We start from the raw sequence: 24,385 nt of genomic DNA on the forward strand, positions 1-24,385 counted from the left end.
GCCCGGCTCGGCCCACGCACCCGCCAGGCTGTAGCGAAGAGCAACAGTGCCATCTCGTGGCTGCAGCCGGCACTGCAGGCCCGACCGGGGCCACAGGAGGAAGCGCAGCCCGCGTCCCAGACCGGGCGCCTGCCCACCTGCGCGACCCTGCCGCGAAGCGACCCCTCCGCCTCTGCACCGCCAACGTGAGCAACGGCAGGCGGTCGCCGCGTCGGGACCCACCGGTTGCGACTTGTCCTGCAGAGACTGAGGTTCCATTTTCCGTTGCAAATACTGCTGCGGAGCAGGAGCCCGCGGGCGCCCCCGCCCGGAGCGGCACGGGACTGACTGTCGCCTTGTACCGCCGGGAGGGGCCGGGAGGGGCCGCGCGAGCAGGAAGGCCAGGGCCCAGCGCGTCCCGAGACCAGGCCCTGGCCTGTGGCAGGGGAGGGGACCTCTTCTGAGGGCCGTGTCACTCTGTCCCCGCCCCTGCTTTATTCTTCCGATGAGGGCTCCTCCTGCGGTCTGCTTCCCTGGACCCGCAACCCCGTCTTACTCATCAAGTAGCTGGTGACCGTGGGCAGGACGTCGGGGGTGCTTGTCACAAAGGAAGCCCTGCAAATGTGGGCTGCACGGAGGGGGATGGAGGGGTGGCACTGGGCCTGGATAAGCCTGTGAAACTGAGCCCAGAGGGGACCAGTGCCCTTCCAGGCCAACCCCAGAGCGGGAGCCCAGGGAGGAAGGGCCTGGCTGGAACAGCTGCTGCAGGCTCCCTGGGTGTCACCGGGCACTGGCCTGCCGGGACACAGGGGTGCACTCCCTGCCGGGTGGGACTTCCGAGCATATTTCGAATCGGCTGGAAACCACGGGACTAATGAATAACTGGCAGTGCCCGAGCCCAGACACCTCCCCATGCCTAGCATGGATGGCTTCCTGGGGTGGCACGAGGCATGCAGGCGCGATGTCCATTCTGACCATTTTAAAGTACACCATTCGACACTCACACTGCTGTGTGACTGTCACCACTACCTCCTTTATCCCGGACAGAAAACTAGTCCCACTCACTCCCTCAGCCCCTGGCACCCACCAACTGCTGGACTCCAGCATCAACAGACCCACAAGATGTGTCCTTCTGTGTCTGGCTGTCACTCGCTCATCTTCAAGGCTTGTCCCACTGTGGCAGGTGTCACTGCATCTTTCCTTTTTGTGGCTGAGTAGTACTCCATTGTGAACACAGCACATTTGTTCTCTGTTCTCTGTTGGTGGATGTTTTTTGGAAGGGCTGCTATAGACATTTGCATACAAGTTTTTTTACCCAAACTCCAATTATTTGGGGTTTGCCAAGTGCAACTGGAACCCCACTCTGGGAACAGGGGACTGAATCAGTCAGTCACATTCCCAGAAGCCAGGGACTTTTCTGGAGGAAGCATGTGACCTGGTTCTAACCAATGAGAAGCAAAAGGCAGCTGCTGTCCATGAACAACTGAGAGAGCCAAAGGCCCTTTGTGCTTTCCACCGGCTTCCTTCCTAGCAGCTTGTGGAGTGCAGGTGTGATGGGAAGCACTCTGGCAGCCTCATGACCATGAGGCACCACAGTGTCCACCAGCAGCTACAGGTAGCAAAGGAGAAAGAGATCCTGGCAACATCCTGAGGTGCTCTGTCACCCCGTGAGTGCTCCAAGGCACCCACTCACTGAGGTGATAAATGGCATCATTTAAGCTCTGCTGTTAGGACAGGGTATTGCATGCTGACAAAGGCAGGGTCGGACAAGCTCAGCAATGTGCATCTACCACTCACAAAATCACTGAAAAGACAGAGGCAGGAAAATCAGGAAATTCTGTTTGTTTTATTCTTCCTCTATGAACGTTAGATTATTTCCTAAATCACATGTTCCTGGCAGAAACTCAGAGGACAAACGTCGAAGCAGCACGCCCTCCCTGAGAGCCTGCTCTTTGCACTGAGTTACGGTGACAAACACCTCTCTGCACCCTGGGCACGTTCTCCTGTGGGACAAGACGGATGGTGGGTGCAGTATGTCCTGAGGGGAGAGGCCCAGGTGGATTCCGCCAGTTTTCCTACTGTTGAGCTTCTGGTCACAACTGTCACTGCTAAGGACCAAGTCTTGGGGTGGGGACCATGGCACAGGGGTGCAGCACTTGCCTGGCATGCCCGGGGCTTCCAGCCACCACCAGAAAGGGAGAGTCCTGGTCCGTCACACATGTGCGTGGTTAGCTCTTCAGGTGAACTCCCAAAACACACCCCACAGGTGCGTGCAGGGCAGTGTCTCCACCCCCGGAGCCTCTTGGTGAAGTTGCACGGAGCCAGATTCCCAAAGTGGACGGCGGTGCCAGGGTCGGGGGATGGCTCGGTCCTCAACCCTGTTGTTCTGTAGTCCAGCTTTATAAAGTGTGCCGTCTGCTCGATGACGTCAGAGTCCCCCCTTCCAGGGACGGGCTCATTATCCTTGCCAATCTGTGAATATCCCGCAGGTGGTTCCAAGGAAGTTTAGAAGGCTCGAGGATCACTGCTAGTTGTCATTTATCACTTTAAAGTGATAAAGCAGGGCTCTGGCGAGAAGTCCATCGGAGTGGCAGAGAGCCTCGTCATTCCGCCGGCTGTCCCCATCGCCACCGCTATCTCCTGACCGCCTCTGCGCGCTTTGAGATACTTTCTCATTTCTCTCCAATTACATTTTTTCTCCCGTCTTTGTCTAGGGGGCTTCCTGGGGAAAGCGTCCAGCACTCGCAGGGATTCCCTGTCATTAGCTGCCCAGGGTTGGCGCAGCTGCGGGTCTTGCAGGGGTGGGTGGTCCAGCTGCGCAGGGCAGGAGGCCGGGATCAGGGGCAGTGCTGACCGCCCTGGTCTCTCTTGGTCTAAACACTCAGGCTACCAGGAGTCGAGTGTTCTTGTCTGGAACTGCAGCGCTCATGCGGGTGTTATAGTTTTTATAAAGACAAAAACCTAAGTCAAGGGGAAGAGCTTGCCTCGCATGTCCAAGGCCCTGGGTTCAAATCCCAACACAACAAGAACAAATATTGGCTTGAATAATCAAACTTCAGGCTCTGCTGGTTCTAGGGGCTCAGGGCCCTTAGTACTCAATCTGGGCAGAATGACAGGTGAGGAATATCATTGGCCATCTCAGGTCACCTGACTCTCTCTCTGAACCAATCACCATGCACAGGGGGATGGACTATGCTAATTAGCCAGCCCTGGGTCACAGGCCCAGCCCAGGAGCCAGGAGTCCAGCCTGGGAGCAGGAGGGATGGGCCAGGGAAGAGCAGGGGTGCTGTTTTCAGAAGATGGGTACAAAGAGGACAGGATGAACACCACAGATGTCCCCTGCACGTGGAGACAACGTGAAAAGCAGGTGAGAGCTGGCAAGGGGCTTCCTCCCTGCCGGCCCCTATCCAAACCACGCTCTGTATTCAGCAGGCAGAGGAGGGGCGGAGGGGGGCTTCCACGCAGGGAGTCTGTGGCCGCGTCCCCTTAGGCAGGAGGGCCATCACGGTTCACAGGTGACCCCTCCGTGGAAGGCAGGGATTCTTGGTGGGGCACAGGGCAGCAGGCCCGGAGCGTCCCACAGGGCGCAGAGCTGCCCCCCGACCTGGAGGAGAAGCCCTGCCACCTCAGCTCAGGGGGCCAGCTGTGTGCTGCAGTCCAGTCAGCTGACCCTGACCACCCTCTCCTGCCATCTGCCAAGATCTGCAAGCCACCGAACTGTCCCAGGAAGACAGGACTTTGCAGATGAGGAAACGGAGGCTCAGGAGTTACCAATGTGCCCCAAGTCAATCGATGGCACTTGATGCTTGAACGGACACCTGGTTGTCCCCAAGACCCTCTCTTGGCCACCCCCATGCTCTTCCTCTCTTGCGCGAGGACACTACTGCTAATAGGACCACAAAGAGCTACTGCCGGGGGACAAGGCCACAGCTACAGCCATGACCCCAGTGAGACCATGTTGGTCAGCACCGAGAGCGGCTTCCACTGATGTGAACGGGGAGCAGGGACCCGGGTCTGCAGGCCTCTGGGTGGAAGCTGGGTTCAGAGTCGGGTGGTCTGGGAGAGCGGGGCCCACAGAGAACACAGTGGGAACTGAAGTTCCCACGCCTCAGAGATGCCAAAGGCTGGGCTCTGTGTCCACTCGTGCACCTGCCCTGGGTGGCTGCACTGTGAGAAGTCCCTGGATGGCGCGTCCTCGGCCACTTCACCTGATCCTACTGCGACCACCTCCTTGTATAAATACACACAACGCTGTCTCTTAGACGTGACTAAATAAAGCAAGAAGGGAAGAACCCCAGCCCAGGTGACACCATGGGACCCGAGGACTGGCTGGTGGCTGACCCAGTGCCGGGGAGGTCAGCTGCTCCCTTGTCAATGGCAGGTCACCCCTCCATGAGCCTCTGGGTTGGGGATGTCTGTGTCACCAACCCCCCAAGACGTGCAGGGACACTTCTGGGAACCTGAGGACACATGGTCCCATCGACTCAGCAGCAGCCAGTGTCCCTCTGAGGCGAGGCCTCTCTGCCACCCAGCACCACCCTGGACCTCTCTGTGGCAGGTGCCACCTGCCAGGGAAAGTGCCCCACCTGCTCCCTATCACAGCGCTGAGCAGGGACCTCTGAGCCACATGCCCTAGCCTCTCCCCCTGCAGGCCTCACTCCTGAGAGGGCACGGCAGGAGAGATGGGCTGAGGCTCCGGGGCTCCGGGATGGGCCTCCCCCCGCCAGGCAGACTGGGAGGATGCTCCGGGTTAGGCCGGAGCCTGGGCACAGGACAAAGGGAAGGGAAGCAAGCCACCACGGGGTGCTGTGGGGGACCTGCCGAGGGCAGCTGTCAGCACATGACGCCGTGTAACCAACCACCCGAGCCAGACTCGTCCCCACCTCCACAGTGTGGCCGAGGGTCAGCTGACCCCAGCGGGCCTCAGCTGGGCTTTTCTGCAAGCTGCAGCTCGGGCCCCATGGTCAGACCTCGCTGGCTGCCCTGGGCCAGCAGGCCCCGTGGCACAGCCCTCCAGACAGTGGTGGAACCTCAGCAGTCCCAAGGACCCGCCTGCATCCTGCCTGCTAAGGTCCCATGGGCAGAGCGTGACCCTGGCCATGGGAAGGGCCCACAGAGTGAGCAGGAGGTCCAGCCCTGAGCAGGAGGAACTGCAGCCCTTGTGACAGAGGGGGGCTGAGGAGCTGGGAGCAACACAGTCTTTCTCGAGGGACACCCCCCTTGGCCTGCCTGCCACCACCCAGGGCCGTGGTACCCAGAACCCAAGCTCCTTCTATTCCGTTGCCTCTGCTACTGGCCTCCACACCCCAAGTCCCTCCTAGTCCAAAAGGGTTGCTGAGTGCCTGTCATTGTGTTCAAATTCCAGCAATCAGGCAAGGAAGAACAGAAGAGCCCGTCTTTCCCTTTGAAAGGCGCTTCCTGGAAGGCTCACCCGCATTTCCCCCACACCCTGTGGGCCAGCACTTAGAACAGGGTCTCGTTAAACGGCAAGGAAGGTGGGCAGCGCAAGCCCAGGGGCTCCTGTGAGGGAGGGCTGGCCCGCAGAGCCTAAGGGCGTGGGCAGAGCCAGGCCTCCGGAGGGGGCTGGAGGCCAGGTCTAGAGCTCTGCAGGACACATCCTCCTCCCTCTGCTTCCCCCTGGACGCCAGCTCTTCCTCCCCAGAAGGTGGACATCCATCCTGGGGCTGACCAGTAGCCCACGCCTCGCCTCAGGCTCAGAACTGGCTTCCCTAAAGCGTGGCCCAAAGAGGTTAAGTGACTGGATTAAGTTTACACGGCTAACAAGTGGCATCTTCTCCAGAGGGAGGAAGAGCTGGCGTCCAGGGAGGACCACAGAGGAAGAGCATGTTTCCTGCAGAGCTCTAGACCTGGCCTCCAGCGGCTCTGCCCACTCCCACCCTCCACCTGCCCTCTGTGGTTCACAGAGCAGAACTCCCTTGGCAGCCTCGCTCGGCCACTCAGAGCATGATGCTGGCCCTGGTCAGGGCTGCCTGGCTGCGGCCACAGCAGGTGTCCTGCCAGCCCCCAGGCCCCCTGGGATGGAGGCAGCAGCCTCTCTCCCTGTTGAAGCCAGGCCCGATTCCCAGAGCTCTCCGCGAGAGCTCCGGCAGCGCAGCGCAGAGGCTGTAAACACTAAATATAACCACTTGACGTGGCGCTGACAGCCCCGTCAAGGAGCCCTGGTTACATAACCAGGCTGCGGGGAGGAGGCCTCAGCCCGGTCTCCAGCAGAAAGGGAGAAGGAGGCTCAGAAAGCAAAGGCCGCTCTCCTTCTGCCTCATTCACTCCAGCCCTGCCGTGAGCCAGGCACCGTCGCAGGCACGGGGGACACGACAGAGAGTCCAGGCCACAAAGCCCCAGCCCAGGTGGACAGAGGTGCTGCAGACAGGCCGTCAGCCCCGAAAATAAGTAAACCAAGCACCAGGTCAGATGGAAACGAGAGCAGAGACGTTCAGCAAGGAAAGAGAGTATTTTTAGTGCGGGAGGGGGTGGCTTTAAGCAGGGGAGAGGATGTGAAAAGGTGACATTTGAGCAAGAACTTACCGAGTCTGAGGGAACGAGGCTCACGGGTAGGAAAGAGAGCCCTGCAGGCAGTGGGGGCAGACGGTGCAAAGGCCCTGAGGTAGGACCACAGCACCAGTGCAGAGGCCCCAGTGGAGGCCTGCAGCCAGGTCACAGGGCTCTGCAGACACCACAGGCAGAAGAAGAAGTGGCTCCCGGCCACCAGAGAGCTGTGTCCAGAGGGCTGGGCAGGAAACCGTTCCTGAGGGGAAGAGCGAGGCTGGAGTGAGCAGCTCCGTCCTTCTTACCGTCCTTGGTAAACAGAGGCCCTAGAGCCCCGAGATTCCTTCCCTGCAGAAGCCCCAGGACCGCGAACACGATGCACTTGGTGACATCACAGGGGACAGAAAGGGAGGTTTTCCTGGGTGATTCCTAAAAGACCCCAGGCTGAACTCAGGGATTTGAAGTGCAAGAGACTCAAAGCGTGGGAGGTCCCCCTGCTGGCTTTGAAGACAGAGGGATCCTGAGGACCAGGGTGGCCTCCTCCCGCAACCAGGAACAGCGCGAGGCCACAAGCCCTGAGGTGGAGAGGGTCCCAGCTCCAGCTGGGGACCTCCCACGGTGCCGGACCCCCAACCTGCAGAACTGCGAGCCGCGTGGCCATTGGAAAGCTGCTGTGTTCAGGGTCATTATGACCCAGCAACAGAAAACTCTCCACGTTCATGGAAGTGTTCTGAGGACCTACTGTGTGCTGGGTCCTGTGAGGTGCTAGAGACACAGGCACAGCCACAGGCAAGACGGACAAGTCCCGTGTTCACAGAGGGAAGTGGACAGCGGGCGAGGGGGACCAGGCTGCTCCCTTGGCCTGGAACTCCAGAGCATCCACCCAGGGATGGCCGGAAGTCTCTCTGCCATCAGAGCTGCGCTGACCCCCATAGTGAGCAGGGAACGATCCATGGAACCAGGCTCCTGTGCGATGGGCGACAGCCACCTGCATACCAGGAGCCTCTGGTTTTAATATTGTCCCACCCCAACGTAGAATGGCGGCCTGCAGACAGGCCCTGTAGAAGGGCCCAGAGGGGCAGGAGCCTCCACCACAGGGGGACCAGAACCCTGCGCCCACTGCTCCCGCCCCAGCATGGGGTGTCCCTGTTCTCATCATCCAGAACCTGCCAGTCACTCCACAGAGCTAGCTTCCAACCCCACGCCCACCTGGCTGTCCTGAGACCCTCCTGAAGACCTGCTTCTGTCCAGTGAGATGAAACGCAAGAGGTGCTCCCCACATCCACACTTTCCACACTCCATACCTCCCCCACTCCCCCAGCCTCCCCCCCTCCCCAGCCTCCCCTCTCCCCAGCCTCCCCCTCTCCCCCAGCCTCCCATGTCTTCCCATTTCACTTGTCAATTTATGGCCACCCGTTTCCAAATGCACCCTTTTCTGCCTGCCTGGTGATCTGTAGCTGGGCCCTGCTGGCAGCTGGTAGGAGGTCAGGCTTCGCCAACAGAAGGCAACAAGCCAGCCCTGCCCGGCCCGAGGGCAGAAAGACATGTCCATCGAGTCAGCTGCACACCACTGTAACGAAAGACCTGAGGCCATTAACTTATAAAGATAAAACACGTATTCTGGCTCACAGTTCTGGAGGTGCCAGTCCAAGATTGGGTGGCCCCATGACTTTGGGCCTCTGGCAAGGGCCACAGGGGAGCAGGTGGCGGGCAAATCAGTGTCATCTCCAGCCAGGAAGCAGAAGACGGATGGAAGGGACGGGAGTCCCACGGCCACGTTCGAGGGCACACCCTGCCAATGACCTAACTTCTTCCCACCAGGCCCCTTCCCACCCATCCTCAACGGTGCCACTCTGGGGACCAGCCTTTAACATGGGACCTGGGGGACGCTGTCCAGCACCAGGTTCCAGTGTCCTCTGGAGGGCAGAAGCCCTGCAACTCTCAGGCTATGCTCCCCACCAGGCGGGCAGCTCCACACACCCTCTGAGGTCCCAGCCTGGACCATGCTCTGGCCTCCCAGGGGGCACACAGGTCACTGCTGCAGGTGTCTCCAGCAGCTCACTCCCTGTGGCCGGCTGTGGTGGACAATATCTGTGGACAGCGTGGCCTGGGTCTTCCACAGGCACCTGCCCCTGCAGGTGGCAGGTTCTGCAGGGCCAGACCTTCCCAGGGCACTGACCCATCCCAGGGCAGAGGGTCTCATCCCCGTCCTCCCTCAGCCCAGATCACAGCCCCGTCTCTGTGCCTGCTGCTCCGGGACCCCAAGAGCCGCCCTGGACCCTGCAACACGCTCACACCTCTTACTGGCTAGTGGCCCTTCACATGGACCTTCCAGGGCCAGAGGCCTGCGGCAGGCCTATCTCCTGATGGCACCTGGCCCCCAAAACCAGTTATGAGCCGGGGTCCGGATGCGGGCCTCAAAGTTAGGATTGAGACTGGCTCGGCCATGTCCTTAGACTTGAGGGCAGTTCTGACATGTTGACCATGTCAACATGTGGACAGGATTCCGGGCCCTGATGGCATGAGGATGTCACCCTGGATCAGCCAGCCACGTCACTGTGTGCCTGCGGCTGACTGACCAAGGGCCAGCAGGGCACCTGCCTTGAGATCTCAGGGCTGCTGCACGTGGCCGCCAGGACAGCAGTGCTGGCCTCAGGGCTGAGGGGAGGGCAGGGACTTAACAGAAAGAGGGGCCCAGGTCCCTTGGCTTCTGTCAAGTCAGTCTCACAGCCTCAGAGCTCCACAGGCCAAGAGGACACCCTTCCTTGCCACAGCCATGGCTGAAGCTCCTGAATCCAACCACGACAGCACGTGGCTGCTCAGGGACCCCCCGAGAGCACGCAGCTGATGGGACACATCAGGGAGCCTCGCGGCCTCACCACATCCCACCAGCAATAGGTGGGACATCCCCTGGGCTGCTGGAACTTAGTGTGGGGACATCTGGGGCACGCTGAGCATCTGGAACATCCAGGTGGCTCTGAGGCCCCTTGCCAGGGGAGGTGGCTTGCTCTGCGTGTCTCAGGTGGTCACTGTGGGCCATCTCACCTGGGCAGATTCTCCCAGGGATGCCCCGTCTCCCTCAGACCCACAGCGGCCTGACAGCACCTGGCCCACGACTGGGCCCTTGGATTCCTGGTGGGCACCGTGGCCCAGGAGGGCTCCCTCCTAGAGAGATTGGCAACGTCCTGCCCGTCCATCCTGGCTGAGCCCGAGGAGCAGGTCAGCACATCAGGCCAGGCCAGCAGTGCCCCGCACTCGAGCAGGTTGGTGTCACTGATCGGGCGCCAAGGCTGGGGATCCGGGTACGACAGGCTGGTTGACAGAACTGGAGGAGAGTCACGGCCTCTCTGGTTGGTGGCTGGAATCAGGACTCAGTGGTGACCTTGCTCAATGACCAGAGGAGCCAAAGCTGCCCGGCATGATGTGTGTGGGGGGGATCCAGCGCTGAGGGGACAGGGACGATGGAAAGAACATTGTCCCCACCCTGCACAGCCATCTACCAACCGCAGCCCCAGGACAGCCCAGAATGCTTCCTTGGCCAGTGTGCTGAGAACTGCATATGGGCACACCTGTGTCCCCAAGGTCCAGATGGCTTTTCCCTGGGGGCCACTGAGGTGGGCCCCACAGCAGCACTCAGCCACCAGAGGACACCAGCCCACCCCGTGCAGGGCAGCAGGCACCTGCTGTCAGAGGGCAGCAGCCTGTCAGGGTCTGTGCCAGGAGGGACTGTCCCCAGCTCTGGGATGAAGGAGGTGGGAAGCCTGCTGGGGACTGCTCTGGAACTCAGGTCACCTCAAGGAACCGCAGGCCCCCAGAACTGGCTGCAGGAGACAGAAACTGCAGGGGCACAGAGGGCGCAGGCCAGCAGCCCCCCACCTGGAGAGGGCAGCCAGGAGCTGAGAGTGGCCACTGCCTTCTAATCGCAGTGAGGTGCGGCGTCAGTCCTGCATTTGGCCCCATGAGTGTCCACTCTGTCCTTGTGTGGCTGATAGAATTGGCCATTTATCCCTTCCCCCTCTCTAGCATGTGACAGGCCTCAGGGTGATGTGACTTCCATGAAATTAGACACAAAAGTTTTGTCCTTTCATCTTCCAAATCCCACTTGTGAGTTCTGGACTTATCCACAGGGACCAAGCTAAGTGGCTGGTCCACGTGAAACAGGGCAGGCTTAGGACCCCAGGACTGATATGGACCATGGTGAGCTGGAGGTGCATCTCTAATTTTTTTTTTTAATCCTAAAACCGAGTGTGGTGGTACCGCCTGTAATCCAGCGACTCAGGAATTTGAGGCAGGAGGATCACAAGTTAGAGGCCAGCCTCCGCAACTCAGTGAGAGCCTAAGCAACTTGGCGAGACCCTGTCTCTAAATAAAAGCTAAGAAGGTCTGGGGACGTACCTGGGTTCAATCCCTGGTACCAAAAAAAAAAAAAAAAAATTAGTAAGATGTGTCCCCAGACTGACTGGGACTCAGGGAGCCACAGAAGAACAGGGCTCAAAATAGAAATAAACTAGAATAATCACAAAAGAAGGAGAAGGGCTGGGGCTGGGGCTCAGGGCCAAGCGCTCGCCCAGTCTGTGTGAAGCACTGGGATTCGAACCTCAGCACCACATAAAAAAAAAAAAAAAAATCAGAAATAAAATAAAGGTATTTTTAAAAAGAAAGGCAGGCGCCGTGGTGGACCTGTCCCTCCACCAGGGCCACCCAGGCTGAGAGGGTCAGAGCTGACACCTGCGGCACTGGTTGCCTCTTCCGCACACTGTGTACATCTCCTGTCATCTGACGCAACTAGATGACAAACACCCCAGGGAGGTGGACGTGGCCAGGGTTGGATCCCACCCAGGCTGCCCAGAGTCGTGCTCCTGACGCCTCACCTGCCTCCCACATGCATGTGCAGGTGTGGGGTGTGAGGGTGTGTGAGTGTGCAGGTGTGAGTGTGTGGTTGTGGGTATGTGGGTGTGTGTGCAGGTGGGTGTGCGGGTGTGAGTATGTGGGTGTGTGGAATGGTAGGTGTGAGGGTGTGGGGGTGTATTTGGGGGGTGAGAGTTTGTGGGTATATAGAATGTGGGTGTGGGTATGTAGAATGAGTGGGGGGGTNGTGAGGGTGTGTGAGTGTGCAGGTGTGAGTGTGTGGTTGTGGGTATGTGGGTGTGTGTGCAGGTGGGTGTGCGGGTGTGAGTATGTGGGTGTGTGGAATGGTAGGTGTGAGGGTGTGGGGGTGTATTTGGGGGGTGAGAGTTTGTGGGTATATAGAATGTGGGTGTGGGTATGTAGATGAGTGGGGGTGGTGGGGTGTGTGTGGAATGTGTGGGTGTGAGGGTGAGAGGGTGTGTGTGTGTGTGGGTGTACGGGTGTGTGGAATGTGTGGGTGTGAGGGGGTGTGAGTGTGTGGGTGTGTGGAATGTGTGGGTGTGAGGGTATGTGGGTGTGTGGAATGTGTGGGTGTGAGGGTGTGAGAGGGTGTGTGGGTGTGTGGAATGTGTGGGTGAGAGGGTGTGTGGGTGTGTGGAATGTGTGGGTGTGAGTGTGTGGGTGTGTGGAATATGTGTGTGTGGGGGTGTGAGTGTGTGGGTGTGTGGAATGTGTGTGTGTGGGTGTGTGGGTGAGAGGTATGGGTGTGTGGAATGTGTGGGTGTGAGGGTGTGAGGCTGTGGGGGGATGTGAGTGTGTGGAATGTGTGGGTGTGAGGTGTGTGCAGGTGTGTGGGTGTGACGGTGTGAGGGTATGTGGGTGTGTGGGTGTATGGAATGTGTGGGTGTGAGGGTGTGTGGGTGTGACGGTGTGAGGATATGTGGGTGTGTGAGTGTGTGGAATGTGTGGGTGTGTGTGGGTGTGTGGGTGTGGGTGTGTGAAGAGCACTTGGCCACCTGACCCTCAGTTGGTCTGAGGGAGCTGTTCTGGTGACCAGTGTCTGGTGTCCAGGGCAGCAGGGTGGTGCCAAGGGTCACAGACGGATCCCACCCATGGGTAATTTCCCTGCCACCTGGCTCTGCTGCTGTATGGGTGACGGTAACGTCGTGCTTCCTGTGACCTACGACCTGTGTCTAGGTCCTAATGCCACCATACTGGGAGTGTGTTTTGCGGCTCCTCGACAGCCCTTGAGCCCCCAGGTGTCACTACAGTCGGTCCCTCCCTGCCGACCAGCTGGACTGCTCGCAGGGTACGGGCTGGGCCTGGTGCGGGGGGTGCGGCCCCAGCACCCCCTCAAGCCCCGATGCTGTCAGCTTTGGGTCCCAAGCTCTGCCGCTCACTGTCCCGGACTCGGACCTTCTGGACCCTGAAGCAGAACCAGAGGGACCAGGGCTGCAGATGGGCCCCGATGTGACCTAATCACACCCGTGTGGGGGACAGCGGCCAAGACTGGCAGACATGGCATTCTGACCAGGTAGCCCGAGCTGGTCCAGGAGAGGGTCTTAGCTCATCTCGTCCCGTTAGGAATGGGCTGTGCCCTCAGGCACCCCAAGCCCTCGGCGCAGGCCCGTCCCCCATCTGAAGGAGGCTCACGCTCCACACGGGCCTGGATGGATACCGTGAGGGGAGACATGGGCAGAGATGAGCTGAGCGGGACAGGGTGCCCGCCAGGCCCAGCCAGGAGAGGCCAGGAAGCTCAGGACAGCTCAGGGATGAAGCCCCCTCGCTCTCCTGGCCCCAGGCCTCGCCCCAGCCCTGCCACAGAAGGTGAGGCTGCCCGTCAAAGGGTCATAAACAGATCCCACCCACGGGTAAGGGACAGGTCTCAATGACAAAACACTCAGCCAATGGAATACTGTGCAAGGGCTGAATTGTTAGGCATTAAATTTAGGAAAAAACAAAAACCAGTAATTAAAATGTTAAAGAACTCTCCCTTGGGAGTAGGAAATTGCCTTCCTCTCCCAACCTCTAGGCCGACTTAGAGATGCAGAAAGCTGTGAATGGCTCTCGGCGGGACCGAACAGTCCCCCCCCCCCCTCCGCCCACCATTCACCATCCAAGTGTCAGTTCCCGCCCATAGCCCTCACCCACCAATCACCATCCATGTGGCAATTCCCACCCATAGCCTCACCCACCAATCACCATCCAGGTGGCAGTTCCCGCCCACCAATCACCATTAGAGTGTTGGCTCCCGACCACAGCCTCAGTCCACCAATCACCATCCAGGTGACAGTTCCCTCTCACCACCCACCAATCATCATCCAGAAGACCGCTCCCAGCACAGCCCTGCCCACCAATCACCATCAAGATGACAGCTTTCGTCCACGGCCCTGCGAATGAGAACACGGAAGTGGGTGGACGACCCCAGCTGGGCGCTGGGGGGTGGATCTGGAACAGGAGTTGCCTTCCTCCATTCAGTTGGGCAGCGCGTCCCTGAGGGTGGCCAGGCCATCCGGCTGCCCTGCGTGGGGCCTTGCCAGGACCTGCATCAGAGAGCACGGAGCCCGTACTGCAGGGGACCTCCTGCCCTCCTCTCCAGGTGGACAGTGACGGGACGGCCACAGACCCCTGGGGTGGAGCTGTGGTGGCCACTCAACAGCCAACCAGTGGAGAAACCCGGCAACCCACACCGCCAAGTGGTGCAGGTTTCATGGTCAGGAATGGACCGAGGGACAGCTAGTGGCCCCAGTACGTGTTCCACGGGGCCCGGGCTCGCCTGTGTGTGGCCCTGCCAGGTATTCGTAACCTAATGGAAACCCGTCATCCTCCAAACATCAACGTCCTGGAAGGAAAAGGAAGTCCTAGGAGGAGTTTCTGACGAACAGACGAGGAGCCCCGCACTCACTCGGCTCTATCCGGGACTTTATTCTGCTATAAAGGACATTATTAGGCAATAATAATGTTATCAGTAAATCAGATAACAGCGGTGTCCGTGTTAATTCCCTGTTTTTGATCATTGTGCTGTGGCTATTTAAAAGAAAATCCTCATTTATAGGAAATACACAGTAAAGGATCTCGGGGTTGTTATGGTTCAGATATGAGGTTCAGAAGCCCAAGTGTGGTGCGGTGCAAGAATGTTCAGAGGTGACATGACAGGGCTATGAGAGCCTCAACCCAATCAGTTAACTGGGCCATAACTGTAGGCAGGTGGAGTGGGGCTGGAGGAAATGGGTCACTGGGGGCTGCCTTGGGGTTTACATGTTGTCCCTGGCGAGTGCAGCGCTCTCTGCTTCTTGGTGGCCATGTCTGGAGCTGCTTCCCTCCACCACACCCTTCTGACATGACCGTCCACCTGACCACAGGCCCGGAGCCATGGAGTCGGCCAACCACAAACTGACTTCTGAAACTGAGCCAAAACAAACTTGTGCTACTCTACACTGTTTTTGTCAGGTCTTTTGGTCACAGAGACACAAAGCTGACTAACCAGGATAAAGGAATATCTGCAACTCGACAATTCAGAAAAATGCATGTGTGTGTGAGAGAGAGGAGGCAACTCACGGCTCCAACCCTAGGGTCTGATGGCTGGAACTGTTTTGCTATTCTTACAGTCTTCCATTAATGTTGAAATCATGTCAAAACACAAAAGGAAAAACACAAAAAGAACCCAGGTACCTGCTTCCCAGCACCCTTTGGAGCGAGGGGTGAGCACAAGACCATTATGGTGAGTGAATTGGAGGGGAAGGCTGCTGAGGATCTTCTGGGGAAATTTTTTTCCCCTTAAAAATAAGAAACAGCTACAAAAAGAAGCCTCACCGCGCTGGTCGGCTGTCAGTGACATCGGTGTGTAAGATGTCGTAGCTGCAGCAACTATCTTGTGACCATGAGGAGAAGGCCAAGAAACCCCCAGATATCATGTCCCAAGTCCTGATACGAGGTCAATGGGATCATCCAGTTCCTGTCCTCATCAAATCCCATCCATCATGCAAGGCCCAGCATGAGAGCATATGTCACTCAGGACCAGGGTCGAGGGAACGCCCATGCCAAACAGTAAAGGAGACCCCTGGAGGCCTAGAAGTGGTTCTGTTCTGCTCACAACTCACCCATCTGTGCAGACCACACTGGTCGTGAAACCCCAGTCCCGACTCAGTCTTGAGGGAGTTTCATGCCTGAGTTCTGCCCCTTTTCCCAGACCCTAACTTCCTCCTGGTGAAGTTTTTCTGAAGCACTGATACTCAGGCTTTTCCTCAAACCATTAAAATCGAGATCTGGGCCTGGAAACCGGCATTTTATGGTTGAGCTACAACACATATATATAGTCCACTGCAGAAGCTTAAGTCGACATCTCAGTTATTTTTATTGTAGTAAAAATATACATAACTTTATATAAAGTGTCAAAATTACCACGTTAGTCATTTTTGAGCATACAACTGAACGGCAGCATGCGATGCCAAGATGCAGGGGCTCTCAGCACATTCACGATGCGGTGCGAATCTCTCCTGTGAGTTTCCAGAACTTCTCTTCCCCAGCTGAACCTCCCAGCCCATCAGATGCCAGCTCCTCACTCCATCTCCCCCAGGTCCTGCTAACCCAGTTCTGCCATGTCCACTGTCGTAGGTGCCCGTGCAGCCAGAGCCACGTGCTCTGTCCCGGGCACTGTGCTGCCTGTCAGCGGTGCAGTGTTCACCAGCGCCACCTGGCAGCACTTCTCTGTGCTTCATTCATTTCTGTGGCTGGACCACGTGCCATGGAGTGGCTGCACCACACCTTGTTAATGCAGGACACTGTGGCCGCCTCCGCCTTCGGGATGCGGTGAAGGAGGCCACGCACGCTGTATGCAGGCATCTGTGTGAGGGCAGGTCTTTGACTTCCTGAGGGGCCCACGCTCTTCTCCACGGTGGCTGCACCATTTTACATTCTGAGCAGCCACACACAAGGGTTCAAGTTTCCCTGTGTCCTCGCCCAAGCCCGGTTTCTTTGTACACAGAAATGAACTCCAGTGGGGACAGAGCTAACAGTTGCCCAGGACCCCCATGGGGATGGCTCTTGTTAAAAAGCTCCCCAGCACCCAGGGTTGAGGACCATCCCCTGCATCTTTCGTCTTTCTACCTCCGAGAAGGCTGGCTAACTCATACCCTAAAAATAAACCGGCGTCTGAAGACAGAATATTAAAAATGACATTGTCACCTTGACAGAGTGGCTAATAACGCCACAGCGGACAGGAGTCCATCGATCATGGGCTGCTGTTTCCGTCTGGGGAGCTGGGAAGAGACCTAGATGGAGGCCTCAGCCCCACTTCCCTGTCATGCCCCTCAACTGCACGCGTGGCGTCCAGCAGCCAGGCAGAGGCGCTGACCTCCCGGATTCAATTTGCAAGGTCAACCATGCAAAAACGCAGGACTAATAGAATTGTCACCTCTGTGTCACGGCCATTTACAACGCACTCTTGCTGAGTCTGAACATGAAAGCAATTATGTGATACATACTTTGGCAAGAACCCGAGGTCCCCATCCAAGGGGGAGTGAGATGCAGCTGAGGCAGGTTATTTTAAAAAAAAAAGAAAGAAAGAAAAAAATGAAGAAAAGTCACAAAGATACATTCATTATGAAAAATTTCAAAATTTCCCCTCCTCTGGAAATCACATAGGAACTTAGGAGTCAGAATCGTTTGAAAGCCCCATTGTCTTAAGAGTATAAATAGCACCTTTTAAAAACCCACAATTTCAATCAGGCTGGAATAATAGGAAGAACCATTCATGGAACGCTGTCTTTTAAAATTTCATGACACGTGAATTGATCCTCACTCCAGATCTAATTAGAGGCTCTAGGCATATGGGAGTCTGTGATGGTGTCAAAGCCACGTGGAAACCGCACTCACGATTGATCTTTTTCACCCGGGTATGATTTTTTTTTTTTTTAATCAATCCAGACACTTGGGAACCACCCAAGGAAAGGCGCCCAAACAGGAAGCACCCAAAGGGGATCCTCTCCCTCTTCCCAGAAGCTCTCTCCAAAGACCACGTGCCAGGAAGGGGTTGCAGGAGCCTGGCCCCACTGGAGCTGCTGACCTGCACCCCTGCACGAGGCTCCTGCAGCCTGGTGGCCCCGGGAGTCCACCTTCTCCACGGTGGGGCTCCTCCACGTGAGCATCCAGAAGCCAGACAGAGCTGCACACATTAAGGCGAGAATGTCCCCAAGGCCCATGTGGCAAAGGGTGCTCCCCAGTGTGGCAGCACTGGAAGGGGGTGGGGCCTTTAAGAGCGGGGGGCGTGGGGAGGTCCTCAGATCCCCGGGTGTACCATTGAAGGGGATGGTGGCCCCCTGGCCCCCTGGCCCCTTCCCTTCCCATCTCTTCTGCACCCCCTCTGCTCTGCCCTGGGATTCCTCCATGATGCGTGGCCTCACTACAGGCCCCCAAAACAGTGGGGCCAACTGCTCGTGGGGCTGGAACCTCCAAAGCTGTGATCAAATCAACCCTTCCTCTTTATAAGCTGCTAACCTCAGGTGCTTTTGTTACCATCACAGAAACCTGCCCGACACCTGCCCTGCCCCTACGTCCCTGGGCATCGCCTCTGCCATACCCCATGAGAAAACCACTCATCAGCCACCACGGAGGCGCCAGACACCCCCATGGGAAGGGCCGGGCACCTCTGCCATTCTCCTGGCCTGCCCACCCCCGGGTGCCTCTCTTGGCAGAGGACGTGGAGCTCCAAGGGCCACCATCTCACCGATGATTCACCCAGAGGCTCCCACAGGAGGCTGGCCTCCCTCTGCACCAGCGGGCCTCCAGCCAGAACAAGCCAGTGTCATTTGCCTTCATTATGCAGGGACACCCAGGACCAGGCACACAGACTTCTCCAGAACCCTATCTGGGCTCCTTCAGGCAGGAGCCAGGCCGGCCTTCAATCCTCTGCCCTCCCAAAGCCGGGCCTTCTCGGACTCACTCCTGAGGCCTCCACAGCTGAAGGCCAGCACAGTGCTCCTTCCTGACCTGGGGTTCAGCCACTTCACGATGCCAGGGCAACCATGTCCCCGACCCCGGCACCCCAGGTCTCCTGTGCAGCTTCCCCACTCTCAGCCCACCTGCCCATCCTCCAGGGAAGGGGTGGGCTCATGACCCAGGTACTGCCATCAGAACCTCCCATTCCCCAGATGTCACAGTTGGTTCAGAGATGGGCATGTGACCTTGGGCCGACCAAGGAGACTCTTTACCTAAGAATGAAAGACCGAAGTCTGCACAGAAGTGGAGACAGGAGATGGTGACATGAGGGTAGCTGGCATCCCGTGTGTACCTGTTACAAGCCAGCACAAATGACAGGCACCGCCTCAACCCCGCCACCTAATAACAGTCTTAATACCTGCACTACAGATGGAGGAAACAAGGCTCAGAGAGGGCGAGTAACCTGCCTGTGGTCACACAGGGGTGAAGCCACCATTCAGGTGTAGGCACTTGGTTCCAGTAAATGGGGCTGCTCAAGTCAGGAAACTGTGGGAGGCCCAGCTACGTCTGAATTCCAGATATGCAATATTTGGGACACACTGACATTTAAAAAGCTATTTAGGCTGTGTGTGTGGTGGCTGTCGCCTGTAATCCCAGCAACTCGGGGGGCTGAGGGGGGAGGATCACAAGTTCAAAGCCAGCCTCAGCAACTTATCAAGGCCCTAAGCAACTTAACGAGAGACCAGTTGGTGCTGGGGTTTCTGTTACTTGTCGCCAACAAAATCCACAGTCGTAAATGAAAAGAGGAGTGGACGCCCGTGCCCTGACCGCAGCCAGCAGGCAGAGGAGAGCCCAGGGCTGCAGGGAAGTTGGCCCATACCATGCGGGGCCCACAATGGCCACCCTCTTTGACACTCCCGAAATCACCTGCTGTGCTACTTGAGCCAGTGAGACAAGAGAAGGGACAGACAGAGGGACGAGAGGGGACAGAGCCTGGAAGCCTCTCCAGAGCACAGTGAGCCACCCACGTCTCCTAGAGGTCATCTGATGGAGTACTGGACTATTGCTCACCTCTGCAGTGACCAGAGGGCCATGCAACAGGGGAAGCTATGACCACGGAGCCAGCGTGGCCAGGAGCGTGGGGACACCTCCTTCACAGGCCTTTACTACTGCCCATGACGGGGACAAGATGGCCGAAGGCTGTTAGAAATGGTGTGTGCGGACACCCAGGGCAGCTGTGGCTAGCAGAGGATGGAGCACAGCTCCTTAAAGCCTCTTGATGGCTCTGCTGCGTCTAGGGCTCTGTGGTGGGCCACTCTGCTCTGCGCGCAGGTGCTGGGGTGACAGGGAGAGAGGAGGGGAGGGCGGCAGCTGTGCCTGAAGCTGTTGCCAGACAGAGGCCAGGGGAGGCCAGGCGGAGGCACTGCCCTGGGCCCCACACAGCGAGCGCCCAGCCAGCCAGGGCACTGCTGGGCCCAAGTCCCAGTGGCCTCCTGGAGCCCTCAGAACACGACCCACCACCTGGAGCCGCTCCCCACTCACGTGCCCTGCAGTCCCCACGGGGCCCCTGCCGTCCTCTAGATGAGGTGGTCCCCTCGCAGGCCTCTGCCTGACTGGTGGCCCTCCAGTCTTCACATGGTGGCATCACACTCTCGGACAGTGGCTCTGGTGTCCCCAGGAGAGGCACGCTAGCTGCACCCCCACAGCCGCGGCCTCCGCGACCTGGCCCCTGTGGGACCCCACACTCAGGTGGGCACATGAGTTAGGACAGAGCTAGTCCCTGGTCCTGCGGAGCCCCCAAGAAAAACCATCCAATTGGGACACAGAAAGTTGTTCCTGAACTGGAAGACACAGAGGGTCAGGCCAGTGTCCTCTGGCCTTGGCAGCTGCGACTGGAGGAGCCTCCCCACTCACCTGCCATGGTCACTGGGCTTCTGTCCTCGCCCTGAGCACAGGCAGCATGCAGGGTGCCCACGGCCCGTCCTGCTGGGGCCAATATGTGCACAACATTGGCCTCAAGGGTGCATGTGCACAGACAATAGTCACACGTCTACACCCGTGCGCTGCTCACTTGGGTGCATGCACACTCACACTCCCCCAGCCTAGCGTGGCGGAAGCCGACCTGCAAGCTCCTACCTGGCTGTTGAGCCTTGGGCACAATCAGGCCTTGCCTCAGCTCTCCAGCCCCCGGTCAGGGGCCCCAGAGGGGAAAGTGCCCTGCCCGTGGGGAGGGGGCTGGAGATGGACATAGAGGCCCTTCCCCCATGGGAGGGACTGTGGCCGTCACCAGTCACCATGCCCGCCCTTCCTTGCCACGGATGGTCGCGGGAGGGCCCAGCACTGTCTGGACAGATGCCTTTCAGACTCCCACGCAGCTGAGCACACTGTGAAATGGCCATGGCCGGACGACATGAGCAGAGTGGACAAGGCCCCTCCTCCACGCCCCTGTCCCAGTGTGGATGAGACCTTCATACAGAGGACGGTGTAGCCACCAGACCGAAGGGCGACCGCCCCTGGCCTGGCCCCGCAACTCACAAGGCCCTGGAGGAGCATCTGAAGACCTGAGGGAGGGTCCCTTCTGTCCCCCTGCAGCCTGTGACAGAGGCAGATGCACCGGGCCCAAGAGGAGTGGATTTCAGGTCACCTGCAGGTGAGGCAGACAGGAAGCCCACGGGGACCCATCTCCGGCGCTCGGTGCAGTGAGGAGGAAGGGGGCAGGTACCCCAGCTCCTGCCCCGTGAGAGCACCTGCCCAGGCAGGAGGGAGCTGGGCAGGGGAGGAGGGTGCCCATTTGGACCAGGCCAGCTGCCAGAGCTCCCGCCCACCTGGGAGACAGCCCTGGGCAGGCCACCGTGAAGCTGCTCCAGCAGGGCCTGGGGGGAGGGAAGGAGGACGAGGGGCGGGGCAGCCTGCCCATCCCAGCGAGGAGAGGGCAGCCAGCCAGCAGCTGGGGGTCCTCTAGAGTCTTAGCCAAGGCAGCTCCACACCTGTGACCAGTGGCTGTGGTTCCAGCCCATCTGCCACTCACTAATGAAGCTGTCCAGCGGGGCTCAGTCAGCCTGGGCCTCCTGCAGGAAGCAAAGGGCACACTAATTGGGCCTCCTCGGGTGCCATGGATGCAGCAGGTGTCCCTAAGCACCTGGCAGGAGAACAGGGCCTCGTGGATGGTGGCCCCAGCCCTGGCAGGGGCAGCAGGGCCTGAGCTCGGCCTCCCCAGGCAGCTCCACCTTCCCAGCGGCCGCTCCTTGCTCCTCAGCAGCAGGTGGTTAGCAGGGAGCAGCCCCGGAGATGTCCATCCTCACCCCAGACCCTGGGGCATGACGTGGTTTGCAGGATGTGTGTTGGGGGCCTCGTTGGCTCCTCAGCTAGTGGGAAATGGGGACGATACCCTAGGTCACTCCCAGGGCGGTCACAAGGGTCCTGTGGCTGGCCTGGTGCTGGGCCGCTGCACAAGGACAGCTCCGGGGCCACGGCAGCTGCAGGTGGAGGGTCAGCCACCGCCCAGCAGTGGTGACCTCTGACTCCCAGACCCACAGCAAGCGGGGGAAGTGGGTCACAATGGCCATGAGAAGCTGACACCGAGGGTGGCGTTCCTGTCGGAGCACCCCATCCCCCCGCAATTGCGGCCAAGAGTCTGAGCTGGCCCCTGAGGCTGCACACACGAGACAGTGATGTCCCAGAGAGCCATCGCTTTGCTGCTGAAAGGATCCAGGAGACAGGCCTTCTGCTCTGCCCAGCCCCCGCGGCTTCTGCCTTCCTGCCGTTGTAGACACAGGGAGGGAGATGGCCGCCCAGTGACCACGTGACCAGACCAAGACAGCATGCACTGGGGACGGCAGGGAGCAGGACATAGGGGGTGACAGGACAGGACCTGGAGCCGTAGGGTGCTGGCCTCACACCAACAGCAGTGCCTGTGGCCAGCTGGCCACTAGCCCATGGCTAAAGCCCGGGGTCTTAAAGGGCTGCCAGGGTTTGGGCTGAGCAGCTCCAGGGCACAGTGGCAGCAGCACCTGACAGCAGAGCTCATCTGGTGCACAGAGACCCGGCCATGTCCCCAGAGAGGACACAGCAGGCCCGTGACAGCAGAGCCTGGCCTGGAGCACAGAGACCCGGCCATGTCCCCAGAGAAGACATGGGGCCCCTGACAGCAGAGCACAGAGACCCGGCCACGTCCTTAGAAAGGACATGGGGGCCCCAACAGCAGAGCCCAGCCTGGTGCACAGAGACCCGGCCACACCCTCAAAGAGGACACACAGCGGCCCCGACAGGCGTGGTGCACACTGTTATTTATTGCGTGAACCCTCCAGTGCTCCCCTGTGTTCTCATGACCTAGAAGAACAGGACTCGAGGAGGCATCTCCTGTGCTCAGCTCCGCTGACCACAGGGCCAACACCAGGGCTCCTGACATCCGTGGGCATGCTGACCTCAGAGGCACAAGCCACCCGCCCAGCTGCTGAGACCCATGACTCCCTGACAAGTGCCGGTGACAGGACTTCAACAGTAATGTCCTGAGGGCTCTCAGGTGGAGCAAGTGCAAGGAGGCCTTTCCCAGAGGCCCAGGCAGCCCTGCTGGCCAGAAACACGGTGACCACACTGCCTGCTGTGCAGCCTAGAAGGCTCTCCAGGGCACCAAGGGTGACAGGGTGCACAGGCAGCACCAAATGGTCCCCATCAGAACCCTAACCAACACAGAATCACCCTAACCACTCAAAGTCCACGGTCCGGGGCCAGGAGGTGCTGTTTGGCCGGGGTGTGACGCGGTGCGTGAGTCCTGGCCTGGGGTCCCAATGGCCAGCTGTGGAAAGACGGTGACAAGCCAGGCAGGTGTCCCTGGTAGGACTAGTGCCCCATGGTGGAGGTGCCCTGAGGAAAGCGGGAGGGCCAGGCGTCGAGGCTTTGGGAAGGGACTGTTTGCACCTTCACAGAGGGGAACAGGACATGGGCCCGCAGGCTGGGCTATGCCGCTCCTTGGGTGGGCGCTGCCACCTGGGCCAGCCAGCACCGCAAGGCCTTCTCGCAGGGTGAGCAAGGCCATGTGCAGACAGCGCTCAGGGACAGGCCACGGTGGGCCAACCTGCCTTCCAGTCCGAAGGTCAGCTCCGTCCTTGCGCATGAGACTCGGTGCCCACCAGACTGAACTCCGAAGCAGAAATGATGCCCCAGGCCAGGGAGTGCTTGGCCACATGCCCCCCACAGCTGTGGGTGTGTGAGTAGTTTGCTGACCGTGAGCGGCGTGCCCAGGCGGCTCAGAAGCCCTGCAGCTCCGGGATGTTCTGGTACAGGTCCAGGGTCTCGGGGTTGGAGAAGGCCCCGCGGTGCTCCACGGCCTGGCCCGCCAGGATCTGTTTCACGGCCACCTCCACCTTCTTGCCGTTGAGCGTGTACTGCATGGGAGACAGGAGACAGAGCACAGAGGTGAAGCCCAGGCAGGGAGAGCGAGCAGGGCTGCCCGGGACTCACAAGCCACCCTCACATGCTTCCTGAGCCTCCCGGGCTGCCCCCACCAGCGTCCAGAGATGCCATGAGGCCCAGACTGACTTTCCTAATGCCCGTCACACGATCGGCTCGAAATGTCACACCCCGGCTGGTCCTAAAGTGGGCACACAGTCGCCACTGGGCCCTTTCTCAGAGCACAGGGTGGGAATCCATGGCTCATCCCCGACTCCCAACAGGCACCTGAGCAGGAAGTTTTTAATGAAGATGTGACCTTGCCACCCCGCCTGGGGGCCTGTGGCAAATCCCTTCGCCTGAGCTGGCTTCCTCCACCATGAAGTGAGGGTGACTGTGCCTGCCCCAGGGACCATGAGCAGGGGACACAGGTCACCACAAGATGCTTCAGAGGGCCTGGCTATGGTATTCCATTATGGCTGACTCTTACTTCATTCCACGCCCTCGTCATCCACTACATTACACTACGAGGCCCGCCCTTGACCTCAGGGGGCACTGCCCTCCAGGGCTGGACCTGCCGGCCTCCCCAAGTTCCAGGAACCTCCCCCAGAGGCACCCAGCCCAGGAGGCTGTGGCCTCTTCTCATGGCCGGGCTCTTCCCGAATGTACAGGGCTCCCTCTGGGATCGGCAGCCGAGCTCCACCGGGAACCCAGCAGGCTGGGCCGCGTG

General features: G+C 59.1%; 1 protein-coding gene across 1 annotated transcript in view; it reads right to left on the reverse strand.

The window, feature by feature from the left end:
- Positions 1-15,661: 15,661 nt before the first annotated feature.
- The window catches only part of Aacs (acetoacetyl-CoA synthetase), a 51,276-nt gene continuing 42,552 nt past the window's right edge, over positions 15,662-24,385 (reverse strand). The window contains exon 18 of the mRNA XM_015502397.2: positions 15,662-23,651. Coding sequence (XP_015357883.1) covers positions 23,514-23,651 — 138 coding nt within the window. The 3' untranslated portion in view covers positions 15,662-23,513. The remainder of the gene's footprint in view (positions 23,652-24,385) is intronic.

This window comes from Marmota marmota, unplaced genomic scaffold (assembly GCF_001458135.2).
Source record: "Marmota marmota marmota unplaced genomic scaffold, marMar, whole genome shotgun sequence".
NCBI classification, from domain to species: Eukaryota; Metazoa; Chordata; class Mammalia; order Rodentia; family Sciuridae; genus Marmota; species Marmota marmota.